Source organism: Haliotis rubra, unplaced genomic scaffold, assembly GCF_003918875.1.
Source record: "Haliotis rubra isolate DU_JTF1 unplaced genomic scaffold, ASM391887v1 Scf1611, whole genome shotgun sequence".
In the NCBI taxonomy this organism is placed as follows: Eukaryota; Metazoa; Mollusca; class Gastropoda; order Lepetellida; family Haliotidae; genus Haliotis; species Haliotis rubra.
In genome coordinates, this window is record NW_025765572.1 from 30518 (window position 1) to 45927 (window position 15410).

The window sequence follows — 15410 nt, forward strand, 5'->3', positions numbered from 1 at the left end:
CAGTAGTATCACACATCACAGGCAGTAGTATCACACAGCACAGGAAGTAGGATCACAAAGACAGGCAGTAGTATCACACAGCACAGGCAGTAGTATCACACATCACAGGCAGTAGTATCACACAGCACAGGAAGTAGCATCACACAGACAGGCAGTTGTATCACACAGACAGGCAGTAGTATCACACAGACAGGCAGTAGTATCACAAAGACAGGCAGTAGTATCACACAGACAGGCAGTAACATCACACAGACAGGCAGTTGTTTCACACAGACAGGCAGTAGTATCACAAAGACAGGCAGTAACATCACACAGACAGGCAGTAGTATCACACAGACAGGCAGTGTGGTCAGTAGTATCACAAAGACAGGTTGTAGTATCACACAGACAGGCAGTAGTATCACACAGACTGGCAGCCGGGTCAGTAGTATCACACAGACAGGCAGTAGTATCACACAGACAGGCAGTGTGGTCAGTAGCATCACACAGCACAGGCAGTAGTATCACACAGACAGGCAGTAGTATCACACAGGCAGGCAGTAGTATCGCACAGACAGGCAGCGGGATCAGTAGTATCACACAGTACAGGCAGTAGTATCACAGCACAGGAAGTAGTATCACACAGAACAGGAAGTAGTATCACACAGACAGGAAGCGGGGTCAGTAGCATCACACAGACAGGCAGTAGTATCACACAGACAGGCAGTAGTATCACAAAGACAGGCAGTAGTATTACAAAGACAGGCAGTAGTATCACACAGCACAGGCAGTAGTATCACACAGACAGGCAGTAGTATCACACAGATAGGCAGTAGTATAACAAAGACAGGCAGTAGTATCTGACAGCACAGGCAGTAGTATCACACAGCACAGGCAGTAGTATCACACAGCACAGGAAGTAGTATCACACAGACAGGCAGCGGGGTCAGTAGCATCACACAGACAGGCAGTAGTATCACACAGACAGGCAGTAGTATTACAAAGACAGGCAGTAGTATTACAAAGACAGGCAGTTGTATCACACAGCACAGGCAGTAGTATCACACAGACAGGCAGTAGTATCACACAGACAGGCAGTAGTATCACACAGACAGGCAGTAGTAGTACACACAGACAGGCAGTAGTATCACACAGACAGGCAGTAGTATCACACAGACAGGCAGTAGTATCACACAGACAGGCAGTAGTATCACACAGACAGACAGACAGGCAGTAGTATCACACAGACAGGCAGTAGTATCACACAGACAGGCAGTAGTATCACACAGACAGGCAGTAGTATCACAGACAGCACAGGCAGTAGTATCACACAGACAGACAGGCAGTAGTATCACACAGCACAGGCAGTAGTATCACACAGCACAGGCAGTAGTATCACACAGACAGGCAGTAGTATCACACAGACAGGGCAGTAGTATCACATCAGACAGACAGGACAGTAGTATCAGTGACACACAGATAGGCAGTAGTATCACACAGACAGGCAGTAGTATCACACACAGCACAGGCAGTAGTATCACACAGCACAGGCAGTAGCATCACACACAGACAGGCAGTAGTATCACACAGACAGGCAGCACGGGTCAGTAGTATCAAAGACAGGCAGTAGTATCACACAGACAGGCAGTAGTATCACACAGACAGGCAGTAGTATCACACAGACAGGCAGTAGACACAGGCAGTAGTATCACACAGACAGGCAGTAGTATCACACAGACAGGCAGTAGTATCACACAGACAGGCAGTAGTATCACACAGACAGGCAGTAGTATCACAAAGACAGGCAGCAGTAGTATCACACAGACAGGCAGGTATCACACATGAGACAGGCAGTAGTATCACACAGACAGGCAGTCAGTAGTATCACACAGACAGGCAGTAGTATCACACAGACAGGCAGTAGTATCACACAGACAGGCAGTAGTATCACACAGACAGGCAGTAGTATCACACAGCACAGGCAGTAGTATCACACAGCACAGGCAGTAGTATCACACAGACAGGCAGTAGTATCACACAGACAGGCAGTAGTATCACACAGACAGGCAGTAGTATCACACAGACAGGCAGTAGTATCACACAGACAGGCAGTAGACACAGACAGGCAGTAGGTCAGTACACAGACAGACAGGCAGACAGTATCACACAGACAGGCAGTAGTATCACACAGACAGGTAGTAGTATCACACAGACAGGCAGTAGTATCACACAGACAGGCAGTAGTATCACACAGACAGGCAGTAGTATCACACAGACAGGCAGTAGTATCACACAACAAAGACAGGCAGACAGTATCACACACAGGCACAGGCAGTAGTATCACACAGACAGGCAGTAGTATCACACAGACAGGCAGTAGTATCACACAGACAGGCAGTAGTATCACACAGACAGGCAGTAGGCATCACACACAGGCACACACACAGACAGGCAGTAGTATCACACAGACAGGCAGTAGGTCACACAGACAGGCAGTAGTATCACACAGACAAGGCAGTAGTACACACAGACAGTATCACACAGACAGGCAGTAGTATCACACACACAGACAGGCAGTAGTATCACACAGACAGGCAGTAGCGGGGTCAGTAGCATCAGACACAGACAGGCAGTCATCACACAGACAGGCAGTAGTATCACACAGACAGGAAGCCGGGTCAGTAGCATCAGACAGACAGGCAGTAGTATCACACAGACAGGCAGTAGTATCACACAGACAGGCAGTAGTATCACAAAGACAGGCAGTAGTATCACACAGACAGGCAGTAGTATCACACAGACAGGCAGTAGTATCACACAGACAGGCAGTAGTATCACACAGACAGGCAGTAGTATCACAAAGACAGGCAGTAGTATCTGACAGCACAGGCAGCAGTATCACACAGACAGGCAGTAGTATCACACAGACAGGCAGTAGTATACACACAGACAGTATCCACAGCACGGGGTCAGTAGCATCACACACAGACAGGCAGTAGTATCACACAGACAGGATCAGTATCACACAGCACAGGCAGTAGTATCACACACAGACAGGCAGTATCACACAGACAGGTAGTAGTACACAGACAGCATAACACAGGCAGTAGTATCACACAACACAGGCAGTAGTATCACACAGCACAGGATGTAGTATCACACAGACAGGCAGCGGGGTCAGTAGCATGACACAGACAGGCAGTAGTATCACACAGACAGGAAGTAGTATCACAAAGACAGGCAGTAGTAGCACACAAACAGGCAGTAGTATCACACAGATAGGCAGTAGTATAACAAAGACAGGCAGTTGTATCACAAAGACAGGCAGTAGTATCACACAGCACAGCAATAGTATCACACAGCACAGGAAGTAGTATCGCACAGACAGGCAGCAGGGTTAGTAGCATCACACAGCACAGGCAGTAATATCACAGCACAGGCAGTAGTATCACACAGACGGGCAGTAGTATCACAAATACAGGCAGTTGTATCACACAGACAGGCAGTAGTATCACACAAACAGGCAGTAGTATCACACAGACAGGCAGTAGTATCACAAAGACAGGCAGTAGTATCGCACAGACAGGCAGCGGGGTCAGTAGTATCACACAGCACAGGTAGTAATATCACAGCACAGGAAGTAGTATCACACAGAACAGGAAGTAGTATCACACAGATAGGCAGTTGTATAACAAAGACAGGCAGTAGTATCTGACAGCACAGGCAGTAGTATCACACAGCACAGGCAGTAGTATCACACAGACAGGCAGTAGGATCACAAAGACAGTCAGTAGTATCACACAGCACAGGCAGTAGTATCACACAGCACAGGCAGTAGTATCACACAGACAGGCAGTAGTATCACACAGCACAGGAAGTAGTATCACACAGACAGGCAGCGGGGTTAGTAGGATCACACAGACAGGCAGTAGTATCACACAGACAGGCAGTAGTATCACAAAGACAGGCAGTAGTATCACACACACAGGCAGTAGTATCACACAGACAGGCAGACAGGCAGTAGTATCACACAGACAGGCAGTAGTATCACAAAGACAGGCAGTAGTATCACACAGACAGCCGGGCAGTAGTATCACACAGCACAGGCAGTAGTATCACACTGACAGGCAGTAGTATCACAAAGACAGGCAGAAGTATCAACCAGACAGGCAGAAGTATCACAAAGACAGGCAGAAGTATCACACAGCACAGGCAGTAGTATCACACTGACAGGCAGGGGTATCACACTGACAGGCAGTAGTATCACAAAGACAGGCAGAATTATCAACCAGACAGGCAGTAGTATCACACAGACAGGCAGTAGTATCACAAAGACAGGCAGGAGTATCACACAGGACAGGAAGTAGTATCAGACAGACCAGAAACGGGGTCAGTAGCATCACACAGCACAGGCAGTAGTATCACACAGACAGGCAGTGTGGTCAGTAGTATCACACAGACAGGCAGTGTGGTCAGTAGTATCACACAGACAGGCAGTAGTATCACACAGACAGGCAGTGTGGTCAGTAGTATCACAAAGACAGGTTGTAGTATCACACAGACAGGCAGTAGTATCACACAGACAGGCAGCCGGGTCAGTAGTATCACACAGACAGGCAGTAGTATCACACAGACAGGCAGCCGGGTCAGTAGTATCACACAGACAGGCAGTAGTATCACACAGACAGGCAGTGTGGTCTGTAGTATCACACAGACAGGCAGCCGGGTCAGTGGTATCACACAGACAGGCAGTAGTATCACACAGACAGGCAGTGTGGTCAGTAGTATCAGAAAGACATGCAGTAGTATCACACAGACAAGCAGAAGTATCACACAGACAGGCAGTAGTATCACAAAGACAGGCAGTAGTATCAGACAGGCAGTAGTATCACAAAGACAGGCAGTACTATCGCACAGCACAGGCAGTAGTATCACACTGACAGGCAGTAGTATCACAAAGACAGGCAGAAGTATCAACCAGACAGGCAGTGATATCACACAGACAGGCAGTTGTATCACACAGACAGGCAGTAGTATCAGTCAGACAAGAAACGGGGTGAGTAGCATCACACAGCACAGGCAGTAGTATCACACAGACAGGCAGTAGTATCACACAGACAGGTAGTAGTATCATACAGACAGGCAGCTGGGTCAGTAGTATCACACAGACAGGCAGTAGTATCACACAGACAGGCAGTAGTATCACACAGACAGGTAGTAGTATCACACAGACAGGCAGCCGGGTCAGTAGTATCACACAGACAGGCAGTAGTATCACACAGACAGGCAGTAGTATCACACAGACAGGCAGTAGTATCACACAGACAGGCAGCCGGATCAGTAGTATCACACAGACAGGCAGCCGGTTCAGTAGTATCACACAGACAGGCAGTATTATCACACAGACAGGCAGCCGGGTCAGTAGTATCACACAGACAGGCAGTAGTATCACACAAACAGGCAGCCGGGTCAGTAGTATCACACAGACAGGCAGTAGTATCACACAGACAGGCAGTAGTATCACACAGAGAGGCAGCCGGGTCAGTAGTATCACACAGACAGGCAGTAACATCACACAGACAGGCAGCCGGGTCAGTAGTATCACACAGACAGGCAGTAGTATCACACAGAGAGGCAGCCGGGTCAGTAGTATCACACAGACAGGCAGTAGTATCACACAGACAGGCAGCCGGGTCAGTAGTATCACACAGACAGGCAGTAGTATCACACAGACAGGCAGCCGGGTCAGTAGTATCACACAGACAGGCAGTAGTATCACACAGACAGGCAGCCGGGTCAGTAGTATCACACAGACAGGCAGTGTGGTCAGCATTATCACACAGACAGGCAGTAGTATCACACAGACAGGCAGCCGGGTCAGTAGTATCACACAGACAGGCAGTGTGGTCAGCAGTATCACACAGACAGGCAGTAGTATCACACAGACAGGCAGCCGGGTCAGTAGTATCACACAGACAGGCAGTGTGGTCAGCAGTATCACACAGACAGGCAGTAGTATCACACAGACAGAAAATAGTATCACACAGACAGACAGTAGTGTGACACAGACAGGCATACAGATTTGGCGCGGCTTTCCATTCCCTTTCTCTACGAAAAGTAGCACCTAAGATTCACATTGGTAATCTTGCCAGGCGATGGTCCGTGCAAATATTGAGAAGCTCTCTTGCTTCTCATAAGAAGTATCCATAGAAAATCGATTGAATTTGACGATTTCGACTGTACCATGAACATGTTGTCATTAATTACTATCAAAAAGTCCCCGGAAAAAAGCCCCCTTTTCATTTTGTGACAAGAAATGTACAGAAAAACACTGCTTTTTTATTTTTGATTGAGGCCTACTGATACTGAGATTTATGAAGTCGGCTGCTCACTGCAACTACATAAACTCGGGGATGGACTTCCTTCCAGCGGCTATGTCACTGCACAGTTTGGGCAGACTTTTGTGCATCTTGAGGAAGACAGTTTTTGTTTTCCTCACATGGACATTTCCAATGGCGCCCTGGGCAACTACAGTCCTACTTGGTACTAATATTGTAGGATACAACGATGCATATATTTATATATTTATTATAATATGTATTTACTGGTAACTAGCTCTGGGTGAGATGTTTACACACTGAAACACTTACAACTGTTTTTAGATGTCGTTGAAAAGATCAAACAACAATTTAAAAATTTAATCTGTCATTACATTGTGATTTCTTCCTGTTTTTTTTAAGCAGTCTTGTCAAATAAATACAACTTAATCAGTTTTACTACAAAAGGACTTTTTAACCGAGGACTTCTTTACTGGTACTTTTTGACCGAAGACTTTTTGCCAACAACCAGTGATGATACTTGGTGTTGTAAACATATCTTTGTTAAACGTCAGTTATTTACCTGAATCAATAAACATAAAAAGAAAAATAAATGAAAAAACCCCAACAAAACCTAAAGCAAACCAACACGGAAAATATCATGCAAGTCAAAATGTGGAATTTGAAAATGTTCTGCAGATATACCTTGAAACATTTTAATATTTTTCAAACTCTGCACGTTTAACCCTGATCAAAGAACTTTGTCGTCAGAATTGTTGTAAAAGGATCTGTTCAAAGCGTCTGCAATAATGCTCTACGGAAAACATATCGCCTCGCATGTGAGAGAACACTAACCACCTGGGTCATACAAAATGGTAGGATTCTCTCCATTTTAACTCGAATCAAATGATCTTTATTCTAATATGTGAATATGATCTTGAATACATCAAGGACATCGTAGCCAGAAGTTGTATTCATTTCGCTCACCCAGTGATATGTACAATGAAAAGTTAATTATGCTGACATTATTTTCAGCCTTCTTCTCCTGACAGTCACGCTAATATTGCCACCCCCACTTCTAACAAGAAACAGACTGTTGTTGAAAGAAGGTTCAGTTTTGCCTGTGTTTTCAGGTGTCGCTTTCTGTAAGCAATGAAAACACAACCTAAGTACATCACTGGAACTTAAATGTCTTTATGAGCATAACATAAATCACTGCAAACGATTTAATGAGAAAGTGGAATCTAAAGAGCAGATATTGATAGAAGTAACGCGACGTATGGAAGGTATGTTTACTCTGCCGATATCTCCAAGTGGTCACGTGATATCCACTTAATAAAACACAAGTCTCCTACACGCCGAATCTTACCAACCACTGCTCACAAAAAACATAATAAATACTGCGCGGTAATCCAGCTTATCAGTGAAAGTAAACACTGTTATATTACATATACACATTAAATACTAGAGCAGCAAGCGCATGTGTATGTGCAGCACATATAAATACTTACGGGGACATGTCATGATTTGCAACAGAAAAGTTTGGATTGAATTATGTGCTGATTGACAAAATAAGAAATGTTCAGCATGTTGGGGATTCGATGTTGGAGAAAGAAAAGTTTAAAGATGACTCTTATTCTTACTCTGTAAATAACAGTGAGTCGTGGATAATCACCATGTTGCCGATGGTTATTCAAATATACATGAAAAAACAAAACAAAATTACGATTGACATATTCACCCACAGGAGAAAATATAAAGGGTCAGTACACATATTTTAGAGGATTAGAAAAGGCTTATACAGTGAGGTGTTATTTGTCCATATGTAGCTGATTCTTAATGTCGGTTCTAGACGGCAATCAAGCAGAGTAGCGACTTCTCAACAGCTATGTTGGGTGAAGTCCGCTGTAGTAATGTCTTCACAGCCACGGCCATTTAATCAGCCAGGGTAGTGACTACTTAACTACTGTGTAGGATGAAATCTGGCAGGGTTATGTCTTTACAGCCACTGTGTAGGATGCAATCTGGCAGAGTTCTGTCTTTACAGCTACTGTGTAGGATGCAATCTGGCAGGGTTCTGTCTTTACAGCTACTGTGTAGGATGCAATCTGGCAGGGTTATGTCTTTACAGCTACTGTGTAGGATGCAATCTGGTAGTGTTCTGTCTTTACAGCTACTGTGTAGGATGCAATCTGGTAGGGTTATGGCTTCACGGCTATTGTGTAGGATGCAATCTGGCAGGGTTATGGCTTTACAGCTACTGTGTAGGATGCAATCTGGCAGAGTTCTGTCTTTACAGCTGCTGTGTAGGATGCAATCTGGCAGGGTTATGGCTTTACAGCTGCTGTGTAGGATGCAATCTGGTAGTGTTCTGTCTTTACAGCTACTGTGTAGGATGCAATCTGGTAGGGTTATGGCTTCACGGCTATTGTGTAGGATGCAATCTGGAAGGGTTATGGCTTTACAGCTACTGTGTAGGGTGCAATCTGGCAGGGTTATGTCTTTACAGCTACTGTGTAGGATGCAATCTGGCAGAGTTCAGTCTTTACAGCTACTGTGTAGGATGCAATCTGGTAGGGTTATGGCTTTACAGCTACTGTGTAGGATGCAATCTGGCAGGGTTATGTCTTTACAGCTACTGTGTAGGATGCAATCTGGCAGGGTTATGTCTTTACAGCTACTGTGTAGGATGCAATCTGGCAGAGTTCTGTCTTTACAGCTACTGTGTAGGATGCAATCTGGTAGGGTTATGTCTTTACAGCTACTGTGTAGGATGCAATCTGGCAGGGTTATGTCTTTACAGCTGCTGTGTAGGATGCAATCTGGCAGGGTTATGTCTTTACAGCTACTGTGTAGGATGCAATCTGGCAGAGTTCTGTCTTTACAGCTACTGTGTAGGATGCAATCTGGCAGGGTTATGTCTTTACAGCTACTGTGTAGGATGCAATCTGGCAGAGTTGTAGGATGTCTTTACAGCTACTGTGTAGGATGCAATCTGGCAGGGTTTTGGCTTCACGGCTGCTGTGTAGGATGAAATCTGGCAGGGTTCTGTCTTTACAGCTACTGTGTAGGATGCAATCTGGCAGGGTTATGTCTTTACAGCTGCTGTGTAGGATGCAATCTGGCAGGGTTATGTCTTTACAGCTACTGTGTAGGATGCAATCTGGCAGGGTTATGTCTTTACAGCTGCTGTGTAGGATGCAATGTGGCAGGGTTATGTCTTTACAGCTACTGTGTAGGATGCAATCTGGCAGGGTTATGGCGTCTCGGCGTCACGGCTACCTACTCTATAGGATGCAATCTGGCAGGGTTATGGCTTAACAGCTACTGTGTAGGATACAATCTGGCAGGGTTATGGCGTCACGGCGTCACGGCTACCTACCTACTCTGTACCTACCCATGAGGTTGCAATACTTGAGGGACAAGGCCTTATAAATGCACCCGACTGTAAGTAATGAAATTGCGAGCAGACGTATCTATTTCTGTATTGTTTCAAGCTTATTTTGTTAGGGGCGAGTGCTGAAATTCACCTTTCTCTCTGAAAGCCATTTTGATTTTGAAATGCTATTTGTCACCACAATCTTCCTCTTGATCACCTTGTTGTTTCTGTATCAGAGAAAAGGAACAAATAAAATACTTGTAATAAAAGAACTTTGTATGTCCAACAGACTAATGCATGTTTGTGTTTTACAGATGACAAATGAAAAGGGAAAGGAGACTCCTCCAAGCTACACAGAAGCTATGGAACTCCCTGAGAAAAGTGCTGAGAAGCAAGACCCGGCCGAAATGCTCACTTTAAAATTTACCAAAATGAAAGTCATTAAAAATCTGCTGGTTGTGAGCGTGGGATTCCTTTTCCTGTTTACAGCCTTCCAGTCCATGTCTAACCTCCAAACTAGCCTCAACATGAGGAGCGGGGTGGGATCGGGCAGTCTCTCCATCTTGTATGGCGCGTTAGTAGTATCGTGTCTATTTGTTCCACCTTTCTTGATCGCACATCTTGGTTGCAAGTGGACCATACCACTCTCAATGCTGGGTTACATCCTGTACATGTGCGCCAACTTCTACCCCGTGTGGGGTACCATGGCGCCTGCTGCTGTTATCCTGGGGTTTGGAGCTGCACCATTGTGGTCCGCTAAATGCACTTATCTCACACAAACTGGAGTTTGGTATGCTAAAATGACTGGAAAAACAGAAGATGCCGTCATCAATGCTTTCTTTGGTGTTTTCTTCATGATTTTTCAAACAAGTGAGTAACTCTTGTCTTCAACCGAGAGAGAGAGAGAGAGAGAGAGAGAGAGAGAGAGAGAGAGAGAGAGAGAGAGAGAGAGAGAGAGAGAGAGAGAGAGAGAGAGAGAGAGAGAGAGAGAGAGAGAGAGAGAGAGAGAGAGAGAGAGAGAGAGAGAGAGAGAGAGTAGATTTGCCAAACTTGTTTCATGGTGATGGCGATGGTAAGGTAGTCATGTTGTCCTGTTGGAAGCTCAGTAGCACTCCGATCTCTGGATGTCCTTTACCTTGTCATCTTGTAACACTAAATGAAGTCCATGTGGGCGTGCAACTGGCTCCACGTGTGTCTCCAGGATGTTGTCACGGTGGTACAGCTCAGTGAATTGGCACGGTGGTACGGCCCAGTGACACATCCGTGAATGACATATAATGGTGTTCTGCCCGTTCAGGTCGTTCGGTCTGACGTTTACGCCACTTTCTGTTGCGGCTGTCAAGGTAGTCAAAATAAACCTTGATTCACTCGAAAACGACGATTGGGTCAGCGCTCTTGACAATGATAACACGTGGACGTAGGGCATGCAAGGCATAATCCAAGTATCATCTGCATAATCCATAACGATCGTCGGTCCAGTCACTCATACACATGTAGCTCTGCGAAGTTCGTCTTCAGTTTGAGAAGTACTGTGACTAAAATTTCGTAACACAGTCGACTTGATGAAATTTAAACTGTCTTGTGTGTCAACTTTGTCGACCAGGTCGAAGTCTGGCATCAACATCATTTGTCAGTCGATATCCTGAATGTAATTACTGACTCTGTGTTTTCGTGTGTGTTTGTATATTTGTGTGTGTTTTTATGTGTGTGTTTGCGTGTGTGTTTGTGTTTGTATGTTTGTATGTTTGTGTGTTTGTGTGTTTTTGAAACGGGTCAGGTAAGGACTGCAATGGAGGATTTAAGAGACGGAATGGAGGATTTAAGAGACGGAATTCTTAGCTAGAAAAATAACTTTTAAGAAAACTATTTGAAGATAGTGGATTAGACAGAGACTGATACCCCGAGGGATGTTGTGGATTGGGAGTAGGGCAGCCTGATCAATATGTGGAGTTGTTTCGTCCGAGGTGACAGAGTACAAGAGTAGATCTACATTCCGTACAAGTCACACCAGTGTTGTGATGCTGGGTCGCGCTTGTTTCCAGGGTCGTATGGATCCCTTCCCGCCACTGACTGGACAAATCTTTGACAAGGACATTCTTACGCGGTTAGCACGTAATGTACACAGAAATGTGCACTTGAAGTCAACACAAAGGGGATTTAGAGTAAAGACAATATCTCTGAAACCGGTCTCGTCACACTTGCCGGCTTCTTGCAGGGATGTAGTATTTACATACGCACACGCTGAAACATCGTTAATCTCATGTATTGCAACCACTGATTGGCCTCCACATATCATCATACACCGTGTCAAACACATCAGACAAAACGAAAAGATGAGGATAGTTTCTTGCACAGCGTGTGCTACATTTCACTCGTTTATATACTTCAATACTCAGAGCTTCACGGCCCTAAGTAAACGTGATAAGGTAACAATGCTTCGGTTAAAGCCAATGGTTAATTGGTGCCAAGAACAATAGAAAAATAGAAGCCAGGGATAAACCAAGGCGTAAATGGTACTGATAAGAGATAAGCATTTATATGTATTTAATCTCCGGTTGTCATAGACAGCAATGTAGTTGATGAGTCGGACATTCTGCAGTAATTGCTAATCGATGAAGTTGATGAGTCGGACATTCTGCAGTAATTGCTAATCGATGAAGTTGATGAGTCGGACATTCTGCAGTAATTGATAATCGATGAAGTTGATGAGTCGGACATTCTGCAGTAATTGCTAATCGATGAAGTTGATGAGTCGGACATTCTGCAGTAATTGATAAGCGATGTAGTTGATGAGTCGGACATTCTGCAGTAATTGATAATCGATGTATTTGATGAGTCGGACATTCTGCAGTAATTGATAAGCGATGTAGTTGATGAGTTGGACATTCTGCAGTAATTGATAAGCGATGTAGTTGATGAGTCGGAGATTGTGCAGTAATTGATAATCGATGTAGTTGATGAGTCGGACATTCTGCAGTAATTGATAATCGATGTAAGTGATCAGTCGGACATTGTGCAGTAATTGATAAGCGATGAAGTTGATCAGTCGGACATTGTGCAGTAATTGCTAATCGCTGAAGTTGATGAGTCGGACATTCTGCAGTTACTAATAAGCGATGTAGTTGATGAGTCGGACATTGTGCAGTAATTGATAAGCGATGTATTTGATGAGTCGGACATTGTGCAGTAATTGATAAGCGATGTAGTTGATGAGTCGGACATTCTGCAGTAATTGATAAGCGATGAAGTTGATGTGTCGGACATTCTGCAGTAATTGCTAATCGATGTAGTTGATGAGTCGGACATTCTGCAGTAATTGCTAATCGATGAAGTTGATCAGTCGGACATTCTGCAGTAATTAAAAAGCGATGATGTTGATGAGTCAGACATTCTGCAGTAATTGATAAGCGATGAAGTTGATGAGTCGGACATTCTGCAGTAATTGATAAGCGATGTAGTTGATGAGTCGGACATTCTGCAGTAATTTATAAGTGCTGTAGTTGATGAGTCGGACATTCTGCAGTAATTGCTAATCGATGTAGTTAATGAGTCGGACATTCTGCAGTAATTGATAATCGATATAGTTGATGAGTCGGACATTCTGCAGTAATTGCTAATCGATGTAGTATGATGAGTCGGACATTCTGCAGTAATTGATAATCGATGTAGTTGATGAGTCGGACATTCTGCAGTAATTGATAAGCGATGTAGTTGATGAGTCGGATATTGTGCAGTAATTGATAAGCGATGTAGTTGATCAGTCGGACATTCTGCAGTAATTGATAAGTGCTGTAGTTGATGAGTCGGACATTCTGCAGTAATTGCTAATCGATGTAGTTGATGAGTCGGACATTCTGCAGTAATTGCTAATCGATGTAGTTGATGAGTCGGACATTCTGCAGTAATTGATAAGCGATGTAGTTTATGAGTCAGACATTCTGCAGTAATTGATAAGCGATGTAGTTGATGAGTCGGACATTGTGCAGTAATTGATAATCGATGTAGTTGATGAGTCGGACATTGTGCAGTAATTGATAATCGATGTAGTTGATCAGTCGGACATTGTGCAGTAATTGCTAATCGATGTAGTCGATCAGTCGGACATTGTGCAGTAATTGATAATCGATGTAGTTTATGAGTCGGACATTCTGCAGTAATTGCTAATCGATGTAGTTGCTCAGTCGGACATTGTGCAGTAATTGCTAATCGATGTAGTTGATGAGTCGGACATTGTGCAGTAATTGATAAGCGATGAAGTTGATGAGACGGACATTGTGCAGTAATTGATAATCGATGTAGTTGATCAGTCGGACATTCTGCAGTAATTGATAATCGATGTAGTTGATGAGTCGGACATTCTGCAGTAATTGCTAATCGATGAAGTTGATGAGTCGGACATTCTGCAGTAAATGCTAATCGATGTAGTTGATGAGTCGGACATTCTGCAGTAATTGATAAGCGATGTAGTTGATGAGTCGGACATTCTGCAGTAATTGATAAGCGATGTAGTTGATCAGTCGGACATTGTGCAGTAATTGATAATCGCTGAAGTTGATGACTCGGACATTGTGCAGTAATTGATAATCGATGAAGTTGATGAGTTGGACATTGTGCAGTAATTGATAATCGATGTAGTTGATGAGTCGGACATTGTGCAGTAATTGCTAATCGATGTAGTTGATGAGTCGGACATTGTGCAGTAATTGCTAATCGATGTAGTTGATGAGTCGGACATTCTGCAGTAATTGCTAATCGATGAAGTTGATGAGTCGGACATTCTGCAGTAATTGATAAGCGATGTAGTTGATGAGTCGGACATTCTGCAGTAATTGATAATCGATGTAGTTGATGAGTCGGACATTCTGCAGTAATTGATAATCGATGTAGTTGATGAGTTGGACATTCTGCAGTAATTGATAAGCGATGTAGTTGATGAGTCGGACATTGTGCAGTAATTGATAAGCGATGTAGTTGATGAGTCGGACATTCTGCAGTAATTGATAAGCGATGTAGTTGATGAGTCGGACATTCTGCAGTAATTGATAAGCGATGTAGCTGATGAGTCGGACATTCTGCAGTAATTGCTAATCGATGTAGTTGATGTGTCAGACATTCTGCAGTAATTGATAAGCGATGTAGTTAATGAGTCAGACATTCTGCAGTAATTGCTAATCGATGAAGTTGATCAGTCGGACATTCTGCAGTAATTGATAAGCGATGTAGTTGATGAGTCGGACATTCTGCAGTAATTGATAAGCGATGTAGTTGATGAGTCGGACATTCTACAGTGATTGATAAGCGATGTAGTTGATCAGTCGGACATTCTGCAGTAATTGCTAATCGATGAAGTTGATGAGTCGGACATTCTGCAGTAATTGATAAGCGATGTATTTGATGAGTCGGACATTCTGCAGTAATTGATAAGAGATATATGTAGTTGTTTGTCGGACATAGTAATGCAGATTGTAATAAAACAAATAACTTACAATTGGGGACAGTCTGCACTTATTGATAAGGAAAAGTGAATGAAGACACTGCATGCAGTGAATGATGGAAGTAGTTATCAACTGGAACTGTCTTCAGTAAGAATACAAGTATTTGTCATTAGAGGCTATCTGCAGTTTACAATGAGATCAATGATTGAGATTGTGCTCAAATACTCATAAAAAGGTGGATGTATATCCGAGGCAATCTGCAGTTACCGATAAGAATATAAGTTGATGATAGGAGACTGC

At 43.9% G+C, this 15410-nt stretch overlaps 1 protein-coding gene across 1 annotated transcript in view; it reads left to right on the forward strand.

Moving 5' to 3' along the window:
* Positions 1-15410, forward strand: part of LOC124271576 (protein unc-93 homolog A-like) — a 45799-nt gene that overhangs the window by 4606 nt on the left and 25783 nt on the right. The window contains exon 2 of the mRNA XM_046706728.1: positions 9990-10545. Coding sequence (XP_046562684.1) covers positions 9990-10545 — 556 coding nt within the window. The remainder of the gene's footprint in view (positions 1-9989; positions 10546-15410) is intronic.